General features: G+C 36.6%; 1 protein-coding gene across 2 annotated transcripts in view; it reads right to left on the reverse strand.

Moving 5' to 3' along the window:
• Window positions 1–156: 156 nt before the first annotated feature.
• Window positions 157–25618, reverse strand: part of LOC127431770 (vacuolar protein sorting-associated protein 41 homolog) — a 35721-nt gene continuing 10259 nt past the window's right edge. For both annotated transcript variants that reach the window (XM_051682309.1, XM_051682310.1), the window contains 24 exons: window positions 23616–23678; window positions 23098–23163; window positions 15610–15729; window positions 15343–15489; window positions 12999–13065; window positions 12797–12894; window positions 12432–12561; window positions 12108–12223; window positions 11916–11972; window positions 11730–11791; window positions 11128–11209; window positions 10921–11013; window positions 10031–10158; window positions 9382–9526; window positions 9100–9141; window positions 8974–9024; window positions 8702–8839; window positions 6371–6425; window positions 6008–6148; window positions 5553–5689; window positions 5345–5444; window positions 5187–5231; window positions 2815–2894; window positions 157–1851 (listed from right to left, as the gene is read on the reverse strand). In XM_051682309.1, coding sequence (XP_051538269.1) covers window positions 1771–1851; window positions 2815–2894; window positions 5187–5231; window positions 5345–5444; window positions 5553–5689; window positions 6008–6148; window positions 6371–6425; window positions 8702–8839; window positions 8974–9024; window positions 9100–9141; window positions 9382–9526; window positions 10031–10158; window positions 10921–11013; window positions 11128–11209; window positions 11730–11791; window positions 11916–11972; window positions 12108–12223; window positions 12432–12561; window positions 12797–12894; window positions 12999–13065; window positions 15343–15489; window positions 15610–15729; window positions 23098–23163; window positions 23616–23678 — 2244 coding nt within the window. In that variant the 3' untranslated portion in view covers window positions 157–1770. The remainder of the gene's footprint in view (window positions 1852–2814; window positions 2895–5186; window positions 5232–5344; window positions 5445–5552; window positions 5690–6007; window positions 6149–6370; window positions 6426–8701; window positions 8840–8973; window positions 9025–9099; window positions 9142–9381; window positions 9527–10030; window positions 10159–10920; window positions 11014–11127; window positions 11210–11729; window positions 11792–11915; window positions 11973–12107; window positions 12224–12431; window positions 12562–12796; window positions 12895–12998; window positions 13066–15342; window positions 15490–15609; window positions 15730–23097; window positions 23164–23615; window positions 23679–25618) is intronic.

Genomic DNA, 25618 nt, shown 5'->3' on the forward strand with positions numbered 1-25618 from the left:
AAGTTAAATGCATCAATCTGGTGCACTTTGAGAGCAAAATTAAGAGGCTAGATCTATGAAGAACTTTGCGCTCTTGTAAACAGTTTGATGCTCTAGAAGTAATTTAATCATGAATTGTGATGACATGGCAAAAAAAGTCACGCCCACAAAGCATAGTAAACGAGACAGAGTTTAATGCAGTTCACAAATGATCAAAACACAAAATCGACTTGAGCATTCATATGAGCCAGGGCTCGACATTAAGCGTTGTCCTTTGTCCTCCGGACAAGTAAATTGGTCAATCACTTGTCAGTAAAAATGTTACTTGTCTGGAGAGGAAAAAGGACATTTAAGTTACATGCTCAAGTAACATGTCAAAGTTTATGTTGTATATTTTTCTAAAATTATGACTGATGCCCAACCTAACAGTGCACCTATGCAATCAACTCAATTCTCTGTGACAGAAATGTAAACTGCACTGGGTAGGGGAGGAGACTATTGTCATATGATAATTATTTTATGTTATGTATGGTAGTCAAATAAAGAAAAGCCTCCACCACCATTAACAGCAGGGATGCTCACACTTCTATGGAATGAGATCTACATTTTCATCATGTTATTGCAGCAGGATTAACCATGTACAATAAAGGCAATACATTATCACAATACCAAAATTTCAGTAGTTGGTAGTGAAATTTGACGATTCTCAATTCCAGCTTCAAAACCACAACAAATAAGAGCACTAACTAATATATTAATTATGGAAGAATGGTTTCAAGTTCTTAATTAAGAATACTAAACAGTCAGTAATAAAATAACAATAAAAAAAAATTCAGTGCTGTTTTTAACAGCAGTAGGTATAAAGTATTCAAGTAACATAAAACAACTACTGGTCTTCACTGTATGATTATAATACATTAATACTTTTTAAAACTACTAAAGTTACCCATTCAAGAGCAGTGAGTGTTTTTTTTGTTATGGGTGTTTGATTATTATAATGACACACCAGACGGCAGTAGGACTATTAGCTTTCATTTATACTTACAAAATCCGCTTTTTTCTCCACTGTTTATGTTCAGTTTTGACATCACTCTCTGTGTTTACATGAATACCTCACCAAGACGGGCATTTTGGCAGAATTTTTAAATGTATTTGACCGTTCAGGTGCACGTTAGCCCAAGCATTTTCGTAACACGCACGTTCAGTGCACACACATATGCCGCCTGTCAATCAAACAGGGTGCAGCTGTTACTAGATCACTTGTGAATTATAAAATTACCTGCTCTTGATTACTTTCAACAGCAGAATAAAAATATGAACTTTTTAATGAGTGACACAGGCCTAGGCTATCACAAATATATATGGTTTTGTTTTTTGTTATTGATGTTTTAATCAGTCTGCTTGTCCGGACAGGCAAGTAAAATTCTCTTTCTCTTGCCCCTTCAAAAATCCGGGCCGTCACAGTCTAATTAATGGTAACCTCTGAGTAATCAAACCCCCAGATTTTTCAAATTTAATTTGTAGCTGTAGGAAAAGGCATTTTTAAACAATTTCTCATATTCATACCCAAGAAAAAGCCATCAGAAATTGGTGGAATTTGGTTACATTATTTTTAAGAAATGTCTCATGCATTGGCAATTTCTTTCAAACAATTTAGTGTGAAGAGCAACAGAAGCTTGCATTAATAAATACAATGTTAGTAATATGCAGATTATTTCATTTTTTTTTAACAGCCTCTAATGAGAAAGTGGCAGTTGTGTATATAAATGAACATAGAATGAGGAGCAATGATTATTTCTTCATCTCAAGTATGCCACTGCCTGGCCCTCTCCGCTTTGCACTGCAGATGTTACAATACTGTAGTCCTGGGACCTGTCAGATAGCGAGAGCATAAAGCAATCGAATATCACACTTTATCAATATTTTTTGTACCATAAAAGTATCCATTTTTAAGATAACTGGTCAAAACTCTAAAGCGGTAGACTGGTATTCATAAAGATTTAAAGGAATAGTTCACCCAAAAATGAAAATTATCTCATCATTTACCCACCCTCATGCCATCCCAGACATGTACATTTCTTTTTTTCTGCCGAACACAATGATTTTTAGAAGAATATTTCAGCTCTGTAGGTCCTCACAATGCAAGTGAATGGTGACCAGAATTTTGAAGCTCAAAGAGCAAATAAAGGCAGCATTGAAATAATCCATACGACTCCAGTGGTTAAATCCATGTCTTCAGAAGCGATATGATAGGTGTGGTTGAGAAACAAATCAATAATTAAGGCCCTTTTTTTTTTTTTAATTTAATTTTATTTTTTTAATACTATAAATCTCCACTTTCACCTTGTGCATATCACCACCTACTGGGCAGGGAGGAGAATTTATAGAATAAAATAACTTAAAATATTGGTCTGTTTCTCACCCACACCTATTATATCACTTCTGAAGACATGGATTAAACCATATCTTAATATGGTTACATTTATGCTGCCTTTAAATGCCTTTTAAGTGAAAAAATGCATCTGGTAAGCCCATGTGATGTATTCGGCACGTTAACCTCCCCTTCGGGCAGGATGTGGTCTCCGCGGTGTTTTTTCCTCTTGGGGAAAGAACACCTTCCCCGACGGTACAAAGCACCTTCTTTTCATTAAGTGAACGTTTTGGCCAAAATTCACTTGCATTTTATGGACCTACAGAGCTGAGAAATTCTTCTGAAAATCTTTGTTTGTGTTTGGCAGAAGAAAGAAAGTCAAACACATCTGGGATGGCATAAGGGTGAGTAAATGATGAGAGAATTTTCATTTTTGGGTGAAATATCCCTTTAAGGAGACTTACGGTTCCTGGGGATGGCAGACACTCCTTGTGGAGCATGTGTCTGCAGTGAAACACCACCACATTGAATGCCTGGGCTGTGTCTGAAACAAGAATACTGCTTGTCAGTCAAGCTTGAACATAAATGTACCTCTTGCATCCTGAACAGGACAACAAACCATAAGTGAGCATTATGCATTAAGGCCCAAACATACTCTACACAAGTACGTGAACGCAGATGCACCTTGCTACGCAAGCTCGATTTCACGTGTCGTTGCGTTGTGAAATGTGTCAGCGCTCAATTCATAACACAATGCAAGTACACGCTGTATTCTCAGCGTTGCTGCAAGAGGCGGTAGAGCAGATTTTCTTCTTTCAATCAACAACTGTCATGGCGGACTCGGGCAGCAATTTGAGTTGAATCTTTTCGAAAAACATATGTGTGACTTTTTGTCCCCAGTCCATTCAAACTAACTTGTTTTTTCTCCGTGTCTCTCCCCACTCCTTAACTATCGACTCATCTACCACATCCGGGCTGCATCTGAAAAGGTAGCTGACTTGCTTCCTAACCAGTTAATGGATTATTCGACAGCTGTTTTGAATGAATGGAACTTTAAGGAAACTTGTCTCCGAACAGTTTGAAAAGCACCTTCTTTTCATCCTGCCTCACTGAGGTAGGTATACTATACAGCCTCTGAAGGCAGCATTTTCCTGTTTCAGACGCAGCACCGGTTTCATGGTCACACCTAAAAAATCTATTGCCCTCTTGTGGTGTGAGGTTTGTAACCGTCAGAGCAACACAAGAGCGCACGTAATGTATGTACAAACGGACCACGCGTTGGCGTCTGCGTACTTGTGTGAAGTATGTTTCGGCCTTTATGGTAAATTATTTACTTGACATTAGGCTCATTTGAGATGAGCTAGTTCTGCAGAACCGATCACCGGTAATCACCAGCAGGTGCATGCCGGTTTGAAATCTGTCTGACTTGCTGTGATGTCATGATGACGTATGCCAAAAAAGTCTTGTGAGAGCGAGGCGCGTGCAGTTGGATTTTTCCAGCTGTGCAAAACTGCAATCATGATAGGAAACGACTTGCTGATGACACAGCTTAATGGCCATTGGATTAAATAACCGTGATATTTCGTTCTCTTCTAAAAAATTTTTTTTATCTCTAATATCATGTTTTATGTGTATAAATTATGTGTGAATATTCCCAACACAGTGCGATCTCTGTATGGGATGTGATTTTTATCATATTTCTGAAATATCTATAATACATGTCTTCATTAAGCTAAAAATGGATGGAAAGACACGTCTTATTGGCGAAATTAAATAACAGGTACACTGAATGTCTTTTTCATCATATTTATTTTCATTTAAAAGCAACAGAATTTAAATTGCATCCACTTTATTAACAACAAAGCACATGAACGTGAATCACGCAATATCTGCCTTTGATCTCTTAGTGACTGATCTACTACGAGAAGTGAGAACACTCCGACTTGACAGCATGCATTCCCCTGACTGCACCCGCCTACTCTGGTCTACTTTCAAGGCGAGGCGTTTGGCATCTCAAACGAGCCTATTATAGACCATTTCAAGGACTGCTCGTCGGTGACGTCATTGTTCCATGAACATTTCCTGCTTGTCAAAACAGACTATTTAGCAGAGACAGGCCACTTCTATTAAACTGAATGGAAGAAACTGGAAAGCCCAACGGTAGCCAACGGTCAACCTGCCTTACAGGTAAAATAGCCAATCACAGTGTTGTCAGATTTTACTGCTTATTTGAAATATGTTCTTTTATCGTAATCTTGACCAGCCGTTTTAGAGATTTCGGTCTTTCCCCATTCAAGTAGACAGGAGCTGCACTTTCATGGCACTTGTTTACATAGAAAAATAGCTACCAAAACTGCCCAAGAACATTCCAAAAACGGCCGCTGAGTAGACTGACTTACCTTGATAAAGAGACTTTGTCGAAAGGACCCAGAAATACGTTTGGACTGTTCTAATTCCTTTGTTTTTGTTTACATTCTTGAAATGGTCTATAGAAATACATACATTTCCTAACCTCACAGCATAAAGTAGTGGGTGGTAGGAAGTGGTAACTAATATATTGTTTGCCGATTTACCATAGTCTGAATTTCAGAGTGCACTTTGTTTTCAAATATTTTGAAGTAAACACAGTGCAATTTTGTATCTACCATTATATTGTATTATATCACATGTATAATGTAAAAATATTACATTATACACTATATCTATGTACCAGCATTATATAAACTGGCATTGACCATTTAAAAACCCATTCTGGTTGAGCACTAGTGGTAGGGGGCTAATACAACAATCAATAGAAATGAAACATAAATAGGTTGTTTCAGAAATCAAGACATACCTGATGGTAGAATGGGAGTGTGGCAAGATTCACAGATGTTTTCCTCTATAAAAGGGAGACCGACAGCATTATTTACAGGATTTTCAGTGAACAAAATAGCCAACCTGATGTTACATGCAGTAAGAATATATCCAGGAACACTGGAAAGTTTTTTTTACCATCCACCCGCACTCCTCTCTTTTGTGTCCTGTGCATCCTCTGCAGTAGAGATAGTGAGTCTGCCACCAGGATCTTCTTACAGCCCTCTCTAAGTAAGATCTACAGAGACAAAAATTTAACACTGCATTTATAATAATAAGACAAGAATGAGAAAAATGTTTAAATAGTTTAAGATGTTCAACTGTCAGTGAGCAGCAGGTCACACACTTGTAGATTGTAGTCTTGCAGGATCTTGACCAGTGAGTCTCTAAGGTTAGGAATCTCCATCCCTTCTTTAATCCGGTGAATGAGCAGAATGGGGTCCACATGGGTCCCAATGTTATTCAAGAGGCCTGTGATAAACGCTAGAGAGGAAGAGCAAAACATCATCTAAAAGGTACATAAAAGGCTTTTCTCTGGCTTGTTTGGAAGAATAAGGCACCATAGTAGTGCTGTTAGGAACTGTAAAATAAATTCAGTTCTCTTCAGTGTCAGGGAAGTTACTGTGAACGTAGCTTCTCATGCTAAAAGTACTCAGAACTGTCAAGCTGCGCAAAGTAGCAAAAATTAAATCGAAGCTAGTAGGTGGCAGTATATATATATATATATATTTATATCAGATGATATAATATATCTCAGTAGTGTCATTTAATGTAGTTACTCCAAAACACTGGTTTTCTTACGTGGTTTGTCAATAGAGTATGAAATGAGATCCTCCCAGAGTTCTCTGTCATCCTGCTCTTTGGCAAACTCAATGGCCTTGTCCACATCCGCTAGCTCCTCCATGATCATCTGTAGGGCCCGTCTGCAGTTTCCCATGCGACCTGAGTGGAAAAGCAGCACCTCTCAGAAAGCACTACAGCCAGTTCACTGAAATCTTATTTACACTAACTGAAATTTTAGACATGATGTCTGATGCTTTCACAAAGATAGATTTGTGAGAAGAGTCAACTGTCAATTGCGTTGAATTTTCAAGACTAATCCATGGCAGAAATGCACAGATGGACGTTCTGCAAACCCAACAGATGCAAGTGTTCAGAACTTACTGAGCAGAAAGACTGTCTCTTCTACAAAGTGCCTCTGCTGACAGATCTCCAGAGCCTGAAAGAGACGAGACATAGCAACTGTTCAAAGCTGTTTTATATATTGATTGAATTCATCAAAACACGTATTAGGGTCAATGGCACGACTACGTTTTAGTCCAGATCTTTTCATATAAAATAAATAAAAATATATAAAAATTCTATTTCATACAATAACCTTTTCTATGATGAACATGTTTTATTAAATGAATTTCTGAATTATTATTAATTTTGATATTTTTTCGTGAGGCTTAAAGTTAAATTGTCAAGGTGGTGTAACTATCCTAAGATGGAAAATATTTCAAATAAATAACTCTATAAAAAGTTTCCATTCGTTAACATTAGTTAATGCATTAAGTATCATGAACTAACAATTAACAATATATTGGTTACAGCATTTATAAATCTTTGGTAATGCTATTTACTAAATATACTAATGTTCATAGTTAATTCATGTTAGTTCATAGACATTAACTAATGTTAACATATAGTAATACATTTTTACAATAAATAGTTGTATATGTTGAAATGAACATTAACCAATATTAATAAATGCTGTAAAAGATTTGTTAATTGTTAGTTCATGTTAACTAATGGAACCTTATTGTAAAGTGTTAACTAAAAAAGTTCACTATTTTGGCATAATCTTTTATTATTATTTCTAATTACATTTGTGATGTAGCAGTTATATTTATATTTACATACATGTACACTGGCGGACAAAAGTTTGGAATAATGTACAGATTTTGTTCTTATTTGTTCTTTTGGTTTTATTCACCAAAGTGGCATTCAACTGATCACAATGTATAGTCAGGATATTAATAATGTGAAAAATTACTTTTACAATTTGAAAAAATAAACTACTTCAAAGAGTTCTCATAAAAAAATCCTCCACATGCAGCAATGACAGTGTTGCAGATCCTTGGCATTCTAGCTGTCAGTTTGTCCAGATACTCAGGTAACGTTTCACCCCACGCTTCCTGTAGCACTTGCCATAGATGTGGCTGTCTTGTCGGGCACTTCTCACGCATCTTACAGTCTAGCTGATCCCACAAAAGCTCAATGGGGTTAAGATCCATAACACTCTTTTCCAATTATCTGTTGTCCAGTGTCTGTTTCTTTGCCCAATCTAACCTTTTATTTTTGTTTTTCTGTTTCAAAAGTGGCTTTTTCTTTGTAATTCTTCCCATAAGGCCTGCACCCCTGAGTCTTCTCTTTACTGTTGTACATGAAACTGGTGTTGAGTGGGTAGAATTCAATGAAGCTGTCAGCTGAAGACATGTGAGGCGTCTATTTCTCAAACTAGAGACTCTGATGTACTTATCCTCTTGTTTAGTTGTACATCTGGTCTTCCACATCTCTTTCTGTCCTTGTTAGAGCCAGTTGACCTTTGTCTTTGAAGACTGTAGTGTACACCTTTGTAAGAAATCTTCAAATCAGCAATTTCAAGCATTGTATAGCCTTCATTCCTCAGAACAATAATTGACTGACGAGTTTCTAGAGAAAACTGTTTCTTTTTTGCCATTTTTGACCTAATATTGACCTTAAGACATGCCAGTCTATTTCATACTGTGGCAACTCAAAAACAAACAGAAAGACAATGTTAAGCTTCATTTAACGAACCAGATAGTTTTCAGCAGTGTTTGATATAAGTAATTTTCTAGTATCAAATTAGCAATTTAGCATGATTACTCAAGGATAAGGTGTTGAAGTGATGACTGCTGGAAATGGGGCCTGTTAGATTTGATCAAAAATGACTTTTTTCAAATAGTGATGGTGCTGTTTTTTACATCAGTAATGTCCTGACTATACTTTGTGATCAGTTGAATGCCACTGTGGTGTATGCCTGTGGCACTGTGGCATTCTATTTTTAAAATTTTTTTTTTTTTTTTATATAAAAGATAATTTGACCCTTTGTCATCTGGTGTAACCTCATGAAGCTTAATTATTTGTAAAAAAAAATAAATAAATAAAAAAAATTAGCTTGAAAAAATAGTTTCAAAACTTTGTATCCAATGTGTATGGAATACATTATGTTTGATGGATACACCACTTGACATTTTGTTGAAAGAGGTATAATGTGTTTTAAAAATGTATTCAAAGAACATGACAATAAAATATGTATATTATTTTATTATATGTAAAATTATATAATTTAAGTTTTTTCCTTTTCAACATCCTTATTGTCATTGACCCATTAATCTATTATTCCCTGTTTAGCATGCTAAACCAATTAGATTTCAAAAAGAAGAAGCAAATAAAACAGACAGCATCTGACGTCAGTTTTGTCCAGACCTTTTCAAGCGGGCAGTGCATGCTCTCTCTGAGGAAGGGTAGCAGGTTGTGTCGGTCAAACTCTGCATACAAACTGATCTGCCTTTCGTGGTACTTCTGCCCCTTATGGTGGTCTCGCTTAAACAGCTTGTGTAAATACTGAAAGAGAAACAGGCAAAAGGAAGTGAATTACTCAATGTTGTGACAATTGCAAAAGTTCTACTGCACCCTAAAGACACATTTGCATGGATTTAAAAAGCTTATATGTAGTGCAGAAAAGATGATCTGCTCACCACATGTAACAGTTCAGGTCTGTCTTTCAATTCCTCCACTACTTTGTCCATCTAAAAGACAGAAACTTATCTGTATAGAGAGTTTGTGTGGGTTTACTCAGACAGAGGCCAGTGCTGTGAACTCACCGATATTTTATCTTCATTATCCAGCAGCATGTCAACAGCTTTCTGATAAAAAAATAAAAAAAAAAGAGAGAGAAAGAGAACAAAGAGGTGGACATATCCTTGAAACAGATCTCTGTGACTATAAATCACAGCCATCTTCACAGCCATCAATAATATGTACCATCCGCAAAATAATCTGTAACTTTCTGAATGTTGATAAGTTTCTTGTTTTAAATGATAAAACAAAAGGTCTTAGTTCTCAACACGATAAAAAAAAAAATCTTTGTACAATAGATGTTGGACCTCTTTGTCAAAATCCATGAGCAGCACGATCTTGTCACTGATGGAGGAGAAGAGGTTGTGTTTGTGGATGAGTTGGTAAACATCTTTGTGTCTCAATCTCAGGTAGATTTCCAGAGCGCGGTCATAACGCTGGTCATAAGTGTACCTGTAAACACACAAACGCAGTCAAACTTGTGTAGTGTTGCACCAAAACTGTTACATTATCAAGCATGAGCTGAATTAATTCTTTAAGACAACATGATATTTCATTCTTAATGCATCAGTATTCAAGTTCTGTAATGTTATGTATTTCCAATTGAAACAGACTATTTAGTGGGAAATAATGAGGGCTGGGACTTAATCTAGATTTGCTTGGATTTTGAAAAGTGAAATTATTTTGAAATTATATTATTGGTTATTCTTATTTTCCCTGCCTGTGCAGCCTTGCTTACATCAACAAAAAACAAAAGTTGTTTCAATGGTGAAGAAACTTATTACATTAATGGAAAATTATATATACTTTTTTTCTTCTTCAGAATAGTGATCACTGATAAATCGTATAAAAGACCAGGGACATTTATTAATAAAGTCAATACAGTCCATTTTTTCCAATACATACATAGTACTAAATTAATGGTGTGTAATTCTGAAAAGGGCAGCATGCACTCACAGTTCAGCCAGTGTTGTGAGGAGTATACTGTTGGTGGGGTCCTTCTTTAGTTGTTCATTCACTGCCTGAACTACAGCCATATTATTATAGAGCTCACCCGGCCACTCACGAATCAATGTGGAAAAGCCCTGTACGAGAAACATCAATAAACTGAAATGTCTTCTGCAAAAAATGTGTTAGAGGCCATTCAGACTAAACGTGTTCTTGAGCTAGGGTGTAAATAAGGTGGCTCCGAAAAACTGCTTTTTTTTCCCATTTTGTTTTGGAGTAAAATTTAGTGTTGATACGACAAAGCAATCAAAAGTTATAGCATTACAAAAATAATTTGTCCTAGTGTCCAAAAGCCTCTCCAAACAAATAAAACATAATAATTGTACATGCAAACACAACAATGACTGAAGGTTTGCATAGTATGGAGACATGATTTTAGTCATGAGATTTCACAGAATGAGTTTCATTCTGTGCCATTTGAGTAATAATTGAGTCTGTGTCATATACTTGGCGCTATCTCCTGGTGGCCATATGTAACAGTCACCAATCACGTCTCTCTGCCCAAATATGGATGACTTTTTGTACCAATCTGAACCCAACCCGACTGATTTAGCATTATATGACACTACAACATTTCTGATGATGTCACCTGATCCAGAAAAACTAATGTGTTTTCAGCCAGATTGCAAGATGCCAGATAAAGATAATCACGTCCTCTATGTAATAGTTTTTACTTATGGTTTTGACATTTTGTGTTGTTCAAGACTGTATTTATTAATATTTAGATGTTCTTTTCTTGCGGGCCTGCCGGCGCCATCTGAACTAAAATGGTTAACTCGACACGACATCTAGAAAACGTGGAAATATTATTATTATTATTTTTTTTTTAAAGAATGTACCTCATAGTCAGTCTTGAGGAAGTCATGTAGGATCATCTCATAAATTGCTGGCCGCAGGCGCAGGTCTCCTCTTGGCAGGTACTGACTGATGGCCTGGGAAGGAAAAGGAAGGTCATCTCTTAAGAAACAATCAACGAGACACAGATTTGGCATTATATAGACGCAACAAAGCAATAAGAAATGTTGGTTTATATCTAAAACACTCACCTTCAACTGTCCAATGGTTTTGAACCTATACACCTCATTCTCCCAGAGATCCATGTTCTTTCCAAGCACTTTTTGACATTTTCTGTTAATGAGAGACAGTGAAAGAGAGCAAAATTCAAGACATCCGCCCATATTGCTATGAGTTTATGTACGATTCCAGTCTCTTCATCATACATAGTGATCGTTTGTCTTCAGAAGACTTGGAATATGATGCACAAGTCGCATGGATCATTTTTATAACACTTTTGGGTGCTTTTTTAAGCTTTAAAGAGAGTAGGTATCAACTGCTATTGTATGGAAATCAGTGACTGTGACATTCTGTAAAATAAATCCCTTTATGTTCCACATAAGAAGTCATATGGGTTTGGAACAACATAAGATGACAGAATTTTCATTTTTGGGTGAAATTTGAAGTACTGAATACTGAATATTTGTATTGTATTTTATGTTCTGTCTGTGTATATATGCATATAATGTGTATATGATGAATAACTGGTTGTTACAGAATATTAACTCATTTTTCGAACACTGCACCAAATCAAACTGCTTGTAAGTGTAACTTACTTGGCCAATAAACGTGAATTCTGATTCTTATACTGTACCTGGCAGCTGTATCATAATCTCCCCTCTCCACTAAATGATTGAGGTAAGCCATTCCAATTTTCTATTCACAAAGCAGACAAGAAGAGAGTATCGCACAACGATTCCAGGTTCAAATTAATAGAGTGAGTTCTAAACTTTTATCTGAGCTTTAGCAAGTCGATATCTAAAGATCTATTTGCTCTTACCTGAACGTCATGTCGTTTAATGTTTTTGAAGCTGATTTCTGTAGCCATCAGTGCCTCCTGACATCAAATTAAAAAAAAATTCTCATTGAACTATAACTTATTAAAGGAATGCTACCATCTTTACATTGTTGCAAAAGCTTCAATAGATGAAAGATTTATGATGGATATATTAAATACAAGTTGAACATGTACCTCATATTTCTTCTTTTCCAGGAGCCAGTCGATGTGGTCATCTTGGTCTCTTTCTTTAGCCACTACGATGTCTTTAGGGCTGATGATGTAGAACAGAGATTCTCCTTCTGAGTGTTCTACAATCACAACACAGACAGACTTTCAATCAGATGGCTTTGACATGCCAAATCAAAAAGGGAATTTTGCTACAAATCTTGATTCATTTTTAACAGCCGAGTTAAGCCACTGGGTTATTATATTCTCAATCTACTGATCGAAGGGCTACGTGTATTTCTCTGTCAATCAATATGTCTTTCTACAGATTCATTCACTCTGTATTCATACCGAGCCTGTAGTCCCTGCACTGGTTCTCCTGGAAGTTGCGTACAGTGAGAGCATCTGACGAGATCTCCTCACAGCCCTCTGGTAATGGCTGGATAATATCTAAACGAGGCCGTGTTCGGAACTCCTCCTCCTGTCACAAACACAATTCAATAAACACTTTTATTAATACACAAAATAAATAAATAAATAAATAAAAAATAAATCACACTCTCATAGGATTAACAGGAAAATGTTTGTTGTCAGATTTATAAGACACTTATATGACAGAATAAAACACTACAAATCTAAAGAATATTTTGGAATGATTCGTAATCTACCTCTAATATGAGTTCTGAAGTAGCACTAGTGAGAGTGAGTGACATTACCATGTGTTCCGAGTTCTCTTTGACATAATACAGTGTGACCAGCTGATCTGCCAGAGGAGCCAGTCCACTGATGAAGAATTCTGTCTCAAATGCTGAAACTGCAAAAAAACAAATGATAAACTACAACAAGCAATGTTACGGCACAACCTTAATGTTCTCATTATGTGTATGACTGCGTTAGCTTTAGAGATAATGACAGTACCGATCTCAACGTAGCGACCGGGTAGGTCTCTAATCTCCGTTGGGTCACGCTCTTTAACAACACATATCTGAGGAACAAACAAACATATGAACCAAATAACACTGCACCTTACTAGGTCGGTGAATCGAGTAAAAAATGTAACTAATTAATCACAGAGTTTTCAGTGATTCATCACAATCAATCATGGTACATGATACATTTAAACAAATATTAAAATATAACCATAAATATATTTACACTATACTTTGTCTCAAAGAACTTGCAAGAAATTTAGTCATCATTTATTTTTATTATTTAAATATAAACATGCTAAAATGTTTTTTTTTTCCTGATAGAGTTAGACACATTTTTACATTTATAAATCTTTGATACAAGCTTATGTTTACATGCCATAAAATAAGTGGACATGCTGTAATTAAAAGTTAATAGGATTAAATGGGCAGATTCAGTTTATTTCAAGCTTTATTGGCAAGATAAACTTAAATGTACATTGCCACACAGAACTTTGAAGCTCAAAAAAGCACATAAAGACCACATAAAAGTAATCCATAAAACTCCAGTGTTTAAATCCATGTCTTCAGAAGTGATACGATAGGTGTGGGTGAGAAACAGATCAATATTTTACTATAAATTATCCTCCCTGCCCAATAAAAACAAAAGAAGAATGTGGAAGTGAAAGTGGACATTTGTAGTAAAAAAAAAAAGGACTTAATTATTGATCTGTTTCTCACCAACACCTATCATATAATTTCTGAAGATATTGATTTAACCACTGGAGTCTTATGGATTACTTCTATGTGACCTTTATGTGCTTTTTTAAGCTTCAAAGTTCTGGCCATCATTCACATGCATTGTATGGACCTACAGAGCTGAGATATTCTTCTAAAAATCTTCGTGTGTGTTTTGCAGAAGGAAGAAAGTCATACACATCTGGAATGGCATGAGAAAGAGCAAATGATGTGAGAAATTTCATTTTTGGATGAACAGACCCTTTAAATTTGAAAATTTTTAAAGTTGTGTCCTGTCCTGTGCGGTTTCGCTTTTGACACTGGTTCAGATGACAGTGGGAAGGCGTTTTTCAGGGGATGCGAAGAGACAAGGCAGCTTGCCCGTATCTCTCTCACACCTGGCTCACCACTTACGGGTGAAGTCTCCATTCTCCCTACAGTAAATCTGCCCCCGTGTTTATTATGCCCAGGATACGCATCTCATTAAATCGCAGAAATTAAGGCCTTAAATTTTCCAGCCCTACATATTAGGAATAACAATGCAATAGACAGACAATAAATGGAATACATAGACAATAAATGAATTGCCAACTAAAGCCTTCATCAGACAATTAACAAAGGACAATGCATCTGCGTGCACTTCAATGTTAATTCAGGATGGACTTCAAAGACTTTAGTCATTAATCTTAAAATTCATACAAACTCTTTTTGTTTAAACATTGGCTCCTAATACTTACTTAGTTTACTAACTTTAAACCATGACTTATACTATAAATAAATAACTAATATTGGCATTATATTCATGCTGTTTAGCCAGTGGGGAACTGGCCCCCACAGTGAGCCTAGTTTCCTCCAAGGTTATTTTTCTCCATTAACAGCATCTTATGGAGTTTTGTGTTCCTTGCCACAGCTGCCTTTAGCTTGCTATGTGGGGGTCTAAATACAAATATTATTTACTTATTTTAAGGCACAATTTACAATAAAGTTTTATCAAACCACACAATGAGCACGATTACATGCACATTCTTACACTGATTATGCTTAATAAGCCGACAACGCGTGCAGTCAAGCAAACGCAATAAACCGCGTTCCTTTATCGGCATAAAGGCCATAAACGGCTTAAGAATAACCCAATCGACACGGGTAGATTTTTGCCCATTACAGTGATTTCGCATGCCATGTAAACACCTTTCCCGGTGTTCTTACCGGCTCATACAATGTGCGCACGTGATGAGCGCATGTCTGTTCACGGTTTGATGACAAAAGTACAGAATAATGTGATTATTTCAAATGTCATGTAAACACGGATTTCTTGCCTTGTCAGATTTTTTAAATAAGCTGATTTTAGAGAGTAATCAGCATATTGGTGTGCATGTAAACGGGCTCAATGATGATTCTAAGACATTACAGATATGACAACTTCATTTTCTGTTAAAAAATAATAATAAATAGCTGCTTTGACATGATGTGTGTTGTGATAAGCACTATACAAATAAAAATGACTTGACTTGACATAACAAAATAAAGTGTTTTTTTGCTATAAAGGTGATACCGATGGAATACCTCTGGAATTTTTAATACTCATATTTGCATTTGCAGTAGTTCTGATTATATACCTTGACAGAAGAGCCCCAGCCAATGATCAGTGTGGTGTTGTCTTTCCAGCAGAGACTACAGGGGTACATATCCGGCCTCAGACTGGCATTGTCCCGTAACACGTTAGTGATGCGCTGTTTACTGCTGATGTCATAGATTTTCACCCCCTGACAAACATTAAACAATTTACATGAGTTAATAACAACATTGTACTTAACAATAAGACGTTTTAAAATGTGAGTGTAGGAAAATCTTTGCATATTTAAGTTCATTACATTTTTTCTTACCACATTGTTTGCCCAGGCAATGAGGTTGGCTCTCCATTTTACATTGGTAATGTTACCTTCTCCTTTATGAAGAACAGAGGTCTTCCAACGGTTCAGCCAGTTCCTCTCATAAAGCAACAGCTGCAGGACAGATGAAATTAATATAACATTAATTAGCATTTACTGACAGAGATCCACACAATTCCAATACCAAAGACAATAACATTTAAGTAAAAAAAACCTGCTTTTTCTCTGTTGCTTTTTCCTGTGAAAATGAACATCACTTGCTCACTTTTTAAAGAAAATCTATGAAATGAATAACCCTGCAACAGGGTTTCTAAAAGTAACCTACATCATATAAAACGAGGACCAATAGAAAATAAGTATATTTTACACCAAAAGAGACTCATGGCAAAAGACTACGACTTGAGACATGACTTAGATTTGGCTTAGAAAGACTCAAGACTTGATTTGGACTCTTCATCAAACACTTGTGAACATGTCGGACCAACACAAACACCAAAACAGACTGCAACACAAGTAACACCAGAGGGCAGTAGAACACAGTGCACAAACAGATTTCAAACAACAGAGTCAAAGTCAGAGTGGCTACAAATACTTTTACTCTGATTTAGGCCATTCTTCTTGTTACCCATTCTTTGCCAATACAGCAATAATCTCATGTTTATTATAACGACTTTCTTTGTGTAGATCTACTTGTACACAAGATTCTGTTTCAATTTTTTTATGGTCTTTACGTCATATCTAGCCGCAGTATTTAATAAAGTCCTAGCACAAGCAGGTTCACCAATCCATTTATATAAAGGCAACATTTGGTCAAACATTTAGAACATGATGGGACACAACGATGCTCTTTAACAATCAAACATTCAGAAGAAAACAAAGACCTGTGGGAGTAAAACATATTGACATCTAACTCTTCTAAACACAGCGATACTGAGCTGGAGAGAAAAGACTTCACTGAATACAGAATTCGTCATTAAACATTTCTGTATAACTTGTTTTAGTAAACACAGTGGCTGTTGGACATTATTGGTGCAAAAATAACACTTTCTGAGGATGCGCGTGTGATAATAATAATGTGCAGAAAGCGGTAGCACACTTGATGGATAACCTTGAATCAAAAGTGTCAAACACGCCACACACAATAAAGCTGACCTGACTGCAGAGAAAGCGACTGAAAGAAAAGACGGTTCAATGTCACTTCAGTTCTACGCTTTTGGCTATGTTAACAGATCACAGCTCGGCAATAGGAGATGACACTCCAGGAGGTGAGCAGACGGAATTGAATTGCCTTTAACAAGATGCATCTTCAGTGGAAGCCGTATTGATTTTCATGGCAGGGCTGCATTATGGGGACCTTAAGCCAGAGTGAGAGAAGGAAACAAGCAGAAGTGGAGGGAAAATGCAGAGGACTTGGTCACCGTGGCGGACAATAGCTGCCGTTAATTGCTTCTGATAAGCACAAGGCAGTAACGGTGTGAAGCCATTTTATGAGAATCAATCGTGGCTAGGAGAATGAAACATCTATAATTTACAGACATTGAGAAGACTCTATTTGAGTGCTCCAAGATTCAAATGTCTCCACAACATCTCCAGCCCACCAAATTACATAGAACCGGTGCCATTTATTCAAATTCAGCTCTCATGTATTCAGCTTTCTATTGAAGTTCTACCCAGCTACAAGATGGTTCATCAGTGCAAGCTAACAGATCAACTTCTAAGTGCTTTTTAGACAGACACGAACCCTGTTTTCACTTCTATAGATGTACGTAGATGGAAGAGTATCAGACTATGGCTCCTTGGGTTGGTAGCAATGTGTCTTTTAAAAAATGAGTGTGTATTTGTTTAGTCTATAAGCCAAAGAGTGTTCTACACGTTTGCGAACACAACGGCACTCTGCGTAATGACAGTTATTTATTGCGCAAGAAGAGACAACATCTCTCTGGTGAACAACACTTTTGAGAAAATGGACCACTCTCTCTCTCCCTGATGTTGACCCTGGTGCAAGGCCAAGACAGTAAGAGTGTTTCATGCCAAACACCTAGAGCTTGAGTAACCACTATACACGGCACTCAACTTAACAAAAATGATTCCATTCTAATAATTAAGCTTAACCCTTAGCGCTAAAACCTTGAAAGCATGACGTGATGGAGATCACAACAAACAAAATATAGGTTTAGACTTCAAGTATGAGTGTGGCTTTTTGTTATTTATTTCAAACAAAAAGTTTAGGGGGGTTTATTAAGGCATTCAAACCTTAAATTTAAAGACTAAGATTTCAGTCTGTTCCTCACACAAAACTATTGCAGGGCTTCATAGGAGTTATATAAATATATATAAATAGAAAGGTAAACCTTGTCAAGACCAACTTTGATGTTGAACATTGTCTGAAAGTTTAAACTAGTTTAAGAAATTTAAGTTTGAAGGTTACAGATAGACAGAATAAAAGAAAGAGAGAGAAATAACCACCAACTACAGTCTTGACCAACAAAAGAGGTTTCGTTTTAAAGCTTAGAAGCTCTACTTTCCAATGCATGTAGGCATTGTGACCAAAACTAAACAAGTGCTTTGAAAAATCAGAAGAGTTCCATTCTGATAATTTATATTTAAAAAAAAACTGGACTGTACATATTATTGCAACCAGTAAAAACATCAAACTGATCAAACAGCCATGTGTCATATGTTGTTGGAAAGCTCTCAATGAGTAGAATACAACCATCCGATTTCTTTTACTCACAGACAAAAATACACTACTGGTCAAAAGTTTTGAAACACTTGACTGAAATGTTTCTCATGATCTTAAAAATCTTTTGATCTGAAGGCGTATGCTTAAATGTTTAAAATTAGTTTTGTAGACAAAAATATAATTGTGCCACCATATTAATTTATTTCATTATAAATCTAAAATTTAACTTAAAAAAGTTTTTGAAATTGATGACTTGGACCAAATAATAAAGAAAAGCAGCCAATAAGTGCCCAACATAGATGGGAACTCCTTCAATACTGTTTAAAAATCATCCCAGGGTGATAACTCAAGAAGTTGGTTGAGAAAATGTCAAGAGTACATGTCTGCAAATTCTAGGCAAAGGGTGACTACTTTGAAGATGCTAAAATATAACACAGTTTTGATTTATTTTGGATTTTGTTTAGTCACAACATAATTCCCATAATTCCATTAATGTTATTCCATAGTTTTAATGACTTTACTATTATTCTAAAATGTGAAAATAATGTCAAATAAGAAAAATAAAAAAAAGTTAATTTTTGCCGAAATATTTTTTTTGTGATTTTTCAGCAGTTTCTTAGGCTGAGAGTCTACGAATGTATCATAATCTATATCATAAAAAAAAAAAAAATGAAAAGTTTTCTTTACAATGATACCAAACACTTGACCCTTGTTGTTTTTTATTTTGTTGAGTTATAAGCCTTTAATTTTGGGTATCCTGTTGAAACAGGAAATTTTAAAAACACCTTCAGAGCTTAAAGGGTTAAAGGAATGTTACAGAACGCTCTTGGGAGGCTATTTCCAGTCATGCCAGTGCAGCTCCTTTCTACTTGAATGGAGAAAGACCAAAATCTCAAAAACAGTTGGTCAAGATTGCGATCAAAGAACATATGTCAAATCAGCAATAAAATCTGACAATACTGAAATCATAAATTGCGATTCTTTACCTCATATTACGTTAAAAAACGCAATTTTCCTGGCTTGTATAGCTAATGCGCATGTGCATTCAAGAGTTGATTGACAGGTGATGTCTGTATCTAAAAGGTGATTGGCTCTTTTAACTGTAAGGTGGGAGATCCTTTCTACATCCATTGGCGCACAGAGCTTCTTGGTTGAGCGTCCCAATTTCTTCCATTCATTTAAATAGAAGTGGCCCATCTCTGCTAAATAGTCTCTGGGTCGATACAAGTTAAGCTTAATCTACAGCATTTGTGGCATATTGTTGATAACCACACAAATTTATTTCAATTCGTTCCTCATTTTCTTAAAAAAAAAAAAAAAAAAAAAAATCAAGGTTACATTGAGGCCCTTTCAATGGAAGTGAATGGGGACAATAAAAGTGAACGTGGCCAATTTTTGGAGGGTTTAAAGGCAGAAATGTGAAGCTTATAATTTAAAAAAAGCACTTGCATTAATTCTTCTGTTACAACTTGTGTATTATATGAGCTGTAAAGTTGCTTAAATAGTCATTTTTACAGTCGTTTTAGGGTCTGTTGACTACATTGTCATGGTAACGAAGTTGTAAAATTGGCTATAACTTTAAACAGAAAAGGTTTGTAAATGAATTTATCACACTAAAATCATGTTTACACACATATCCTTTATGTCTTGTGGTTATACTTTTGAAAAAGTGACTATTTTAATGTTAAAAAATTGGCCCCCTTTCACTTCCATTGTAAGTGCCTCAATGTAACCTTGATTTTTGCTTTTTTCAAAGAAAAGGAGGAACAAGTAAAAATAAATTTTTGTGGTAATCAACATTATGCCACAGAGATGCCATCTCTTATGTTGTACATCTGGCCTACACCCACTTGGAGAGCAGGGACTCTTATGTTAGACTGCTCTTCCTAGATTTTAGTTCTGCTTTTAATACAATCATACCTCAAACATTGATACACAAGCTAGAGACACTTGGGCTGAGTGTATCATTATGTAACTGGGTACTGGACTTTTTAACAAATAGGAGACAGACTGTCAGAATCCATGACATCACTTCCTCTCCCATCATCCTCAACAATGGCTCTCCACAAGGATGTCAAGCCAACCTGATTAGCATGAGTAGTATACAGTATGTAAGGAATAATTGACGACGGACTGTTGAATTATTAAAAAATTATGCACACGGGGAGCCTGGGTAGCTCAGCGAGTATTGACGCTGACTACCACCCCTGGAGTCGCAAGTTCGAATCCAGGGTGTGCTGAGTGACTCCAGCCAGGTCTCCTAAGCATCCAAACTGGTCCGGTTGCTAGGGAGGGTAGAGTCACATGGGGTAACCTCCTCATGGTCGTGATTAGGGGTTCTCGCTCTCAATGGGGCGCGTGGTAATTTGTGCGTGGATCGCGGAGAGATGCATGAGCCTCCCATGCTGTGATTCTCCACAGTGTCATGCACAACGAGCCACGTGATAAGATGTGCGGATTGACTGTCTCAGAAGCTTAGGAAACTGAGACTTGTACTCCGCCACCCGGATTGAGGTAAGTAACTGCACCACCACGAGGACCTACTAAGTAGTGGGAATTGGGCATTCCAAATTGGGAGAAAAAGGGGATAAAAAAAATAATAAAAATAAATAAATAAATAATGCACAACCAATGCACAAATAATGCGGCCACGACACGAAGGGGAGTGAGAGAGAGAGAGAGAGAGAGAGAGAGTGCAAGCGCTCAGTTGTGTGAGATTATCTGCATCTGCTGTGGCTCTCTTCCGCTATGTTCATCAGTAACATCGCTTCAAATCGCAAATCTATTAGTATAACTACACTTCTCAGTAGCAGTGTGGTTGCTCTGCCATTCTTATATGTAGCTTTTCAGTTGCTAAACTGCTTTATTTAGTCTCTGGGGTGCGTTGACATCAAAGCTCTGCGTGTTGCCTGTGAGTGTCTGTGTGCGAATGTATGTGTGTGTTTGGGTGAGAGCGAAAGTGAGCGTGAGGGTGCTTTCCACAAATATTAAAATACAGTTTGTACATTATCCTCGTGCGACCCGCGTCCACGTGTGGACATTGTATTTTTGGCTTTGCTATATGCAACGCATGATATAAAAGAATAAAAACCGACTAAATACTGTTCACAAGACTCTAGAAATGTCATTTAAAGGGTTAAATTCTGCCGCACCGAGTCACGTGACACAACAGCATGCCGTCGATTTCCTTGAAGCGCTCCTAAGGATGCCTCTGGTACGAAATATCTAAGTTTTTTCATTGAAACCTTTTTGGTTATAAAGAGTAGCGTCTCTAGTTTCGTTTGATATGCCGCTTTAAAAAATCTGTTCATTTTTCGTGCGTTGGCGTGCTGACAAACATAATGTCCACATAAGTGGACACTGGTACTGCATTTCCTCAAAAGTTGAAACAACATGTAGTTATTTTGAATAACTTTCAACTTTAACACATCTGTGGGTCATTTAGCTTAATTTTAATATACAATTTGTTATTTTATTTTGTTATCTCTGTGCAATACAATTCAATTCATTAACATTAGTAAATGCATTCCTATATTCACTGTGCATTTTCACATTGAGAATAAATGGGTTCATCTAAAAGCTGAAAATGTTGCTTTCAGAGGCTTTATATGGAGTTAGGATGAAAATAAGGTGAACTTTGTACTGTTCTGAGACCAGTGCAGACAGGCATCACACTGGAGGTTAAGTCATTCACTAAATAGTGAGCAAGGGAGCATCCTATAGCTTTCTATGCAGCTAAGTGCATTCAATCCTAAAATCTGACCTGAATTTGAATTGTTCAGTTTCAGGCTTCAGATGATGTCTGGACCACTCAACATGTTTGGCAGACATGAGACTCTGGTAATCAGTACATAGATTCAGAATTTTATAATGCAACATTTTATTTTAACATGGTTGGCAGTGATTGGATGATACTGGACATTACTTTGAACAGAAAATCAGCTGTAATGTCTGTAGCATCTCAAAAATATGAATAACCAACACTCCTGGAAACATAATAAACTATTTGATGAAAAAAATCTGACTTTCTATAGCTTAGTGTTATTTAAAATTTCACAACGTAGTCTCGTTGTCAATATAGGTGGACATTAATTTTAGGAAAACTATTTGGTCTGGAATTGTATTTTTAATTTTTTGCTTGTTTATTAGGTGCTACTAGTTACAACTCAAAAAGGGAAATGGAAAATGCACACAGCAGCCATGCTCGGATCTCAGGAAGTTAAAGAAAGTGTTTGTCATTCTTAGCTGGTTTATTTAGCCAATGTCTATGTTTTATCTGGTTATTTTGCTGTGGTAGCCTGTACGGCTCTTTTAAATAATTTGGCGAAGTGATATGGAACAGTATTGTGGTCAAGACCTGGAACTACTTCATAGCCAAGTCGACATTTGTTGTAATTGCATGGCAAAAAACAACCGGTACATTCCGAAAAATTTCTACAGAAGAAAGTGTTATTGGTTTGGAACAAGGGTGATTAAATGATAGAATTTTTCTTTTATGGTGAACTATTCCTTTAAAATATTCAAACCCACAATGAAATGCGTGAGAATAATAGCCAAACAAACGTTTTGTTTTATGGGCTTTTTGCCACTTTTATTGGCAGCAAAAATACAGAGGAGACAGGAACATTTCTGAAAAGAGGGAGGGGGGATGGGACTGGGACATGGCGTAGACCATATTCAAACCTGTGTCTCCCACATGAGCACCAAGGCTCAACATTTCTGGAGAATGTGCACTTGAACACAGCTTCAACACAATGATGTATTTTAAACATATTGGTTGCTTTTGAAACCGTACTCACCTTATTTCCTCCAGTCACAAATTGTTTATTGTTGGATTTGCTGAACTGAGGGTGTAGTGCCACAACCTAGGAATAAAAAAGAGATTCAGTTCAGATATGTGGCAATATCAGAGTTAATATCAATGTCCACTACAGTATTTCTAATGCTATATAGTGCCTCAGATGAGGTTAGCCTGCATCCAGTCAGAAAAGAGGCTCAATAAGTTCCTTTTAACCCAGGAAAAGTTAAAGGATTGATTCTCACAGTCCGATTCACAAAAGTATTGATACAAGGAGATGACAGCACTGGCTCTCTTTAATGTGTGGCATAGGTGACATCGCTCATGCTCAACAAAAAGGCGGCTCACGCATGATATGAAATGCCCTAGAAATCAATTAAGACTTGTAGCCGGCTGAAATTACATTGTTTTTTGAGAATTATCAATGCTTGTTCTGACAGAAAATCAAAATCAAAGGGCTATTTCCCTTAAGACAGCAAAAACATTTTGATACGACTCTCATTAATGACGATAAGTTACCTTGATGGGGCAGTCAAAGTTTTCATGGAAGCCCTCCCTGGTGTAAAGGCCAAACACTTGCACCTGAAAAACAAGAGCAAGAGAGATGGAGAAATAGCAAAGCTGACAGACAGAGGTGTCTTGTTATGGTAAAATCACTGTGGTTTGGAGGTGCATTTCTGTGATAATAGTTGAGTCGGGCAAAGTATTACAAAAGCATCAGGTCTTCCAGTGGGCTAGTTAACCATCTGCCAGACTCCCAATTAGTGGAAAGGTCAACTCTCTCTGCCCTTGCACGCATTTATGCTACTGACTTAAATCTTTAGCTGCGCTGTAGTCCCCTACAGCTACAAACAAGCTGTAACATCAACATTTCACCTACACCTGTCTAAATGAAACAAGAGGAACTTAAAACAAGTGTGAGGTCTCAAGTAGAATTCTATCTGGAAGGAAAGTATTCAGGTGATGGTGGTTGTAAGGAAACTATTGAGTTCAAATTGTTTATATGACTCCTTTTCTGGAGAGGCAACATGGAAAATAACAGTTCATCCAGAAATAAAAATTCTATCATCATTTTCTTATTCTCATGTCGTTCCAAACCCCTATAACTTTCTGCCTTTCCTGGAACGCAAAATAAGTTATTTATAGCAGAAGATCTAGCTGTTCTTGTTCATACAATAGAAGTGAATAGTGACCACAACTCTTAAGCAAGATTTTCAATGAATAACAACTTAAATTCAGTCTGTTCCTCACAGAAAGCTAACATATGCCTTCAGAAGACCTTGATTATAGTGCACAAGTCATATGGACTAATATTATCATGCCTATTAGTGCTTTTTAAATCCTTTTTGGAGCTTGACAGCCCCTTGTACCCATCGAAATTCATTCATTGTGTGGAAGCGAACAGCTCAGTCATTCTACAAAACATCTTCTTTTGTGTTTATCAGAAGAAATAAAGTCAAAGAATTTTGGAATGACATGAGGGTGAGTAAATGATGACAGAATTTTCATTTTTGGGTGAACTATCCCATTAAAGTGTGATTTCCACCGGTTAAGTCGTTTAATGTTTTTCACAACAACTTAAACTTAAAAAAACAACAACAACAAAAAAAAAAAAAACGCTTTGAACATATCAAAGACGTTTCATATTTTGTGTAACAAAGGTACCAAAGTGGCTGGTAGACGGAGGTGGGATTAACGGTGCACAGGACCGAACAATGGCCTCTGCATCGATTTTAATTGGTTTAGGTGCTGTGGGCGAGACAAGATCTTGCTTTTGCCATAGGAACAGGGGGAGACGCAGCCTATCACATCACAGATCAGACTGAGAAAGCCACACAAGGTGGTGATGATTAGCCTATGTGAACTGATAACAGCCAGCTCATGATCAATGACCAGATAGACAGAAAGGAGCAGAGTTCTTTTTTTTAACCACGCATTAAAATGGACCCAAATGCGTAGATGCTGTTTCTGTAGGAGTCAGAGTTGACGGAGACAGTACAGAGTGGGAAGACAGCCACTGGATCATATCTTTCACACAGATAAACACAGAAAACCCAAGTAAACAACTCCTAAGGTTTAAAGCTCTCTGAAATTAAAAGAATAGTTTACCCAAAAAAGAAAATTCTGTTATAATTTACTCATCTTTATGTAATTCCAAACTCAAAAGGAGAGTTTTTAATGAATATCTCAGCCGGTCTTTTTTATACAATGGCAGCAGACAGTGCCTAACTTTGAAGCTTATGCAAAAGTATCATAATACTAGTCAATGTAATTCGTGCGCCATGAGAAACAACACTAATTTTAAGCACTATTTCAGTGAAAATCTTGACAAGCGCTGTGAGAGAAGCTCGTTCACAGGGGCATGTGTATTCATGCGAGAATCTGCATTGTTTTTTAGGAATAAACAATAACATTTCTTGAGTGAATATGTGAGAAACTGTGAACGAGCATCTCTCATAGCGCACGGACGCTGAAGACTTTCACTGAAAAATTTAATTTTGTGTTGCTTTCACCAAAACCTT

This window comes from Myxocyprinus asiaticus, chromosome 41 (assembly GCF_019703515.2).
Source record: "Myxocyprinus asiaticus isolate MX2 ecotype Aquarium Trade chromosome 41, UBuf_Myxa_2, whole genome shotgun sequence".
NCBI lineage: Eukaryota > Metazoa > Chordata > Actinopteri > Cypriniformes > Catostomidae > Myxocyprinus > Myxocyprinus asiaticus.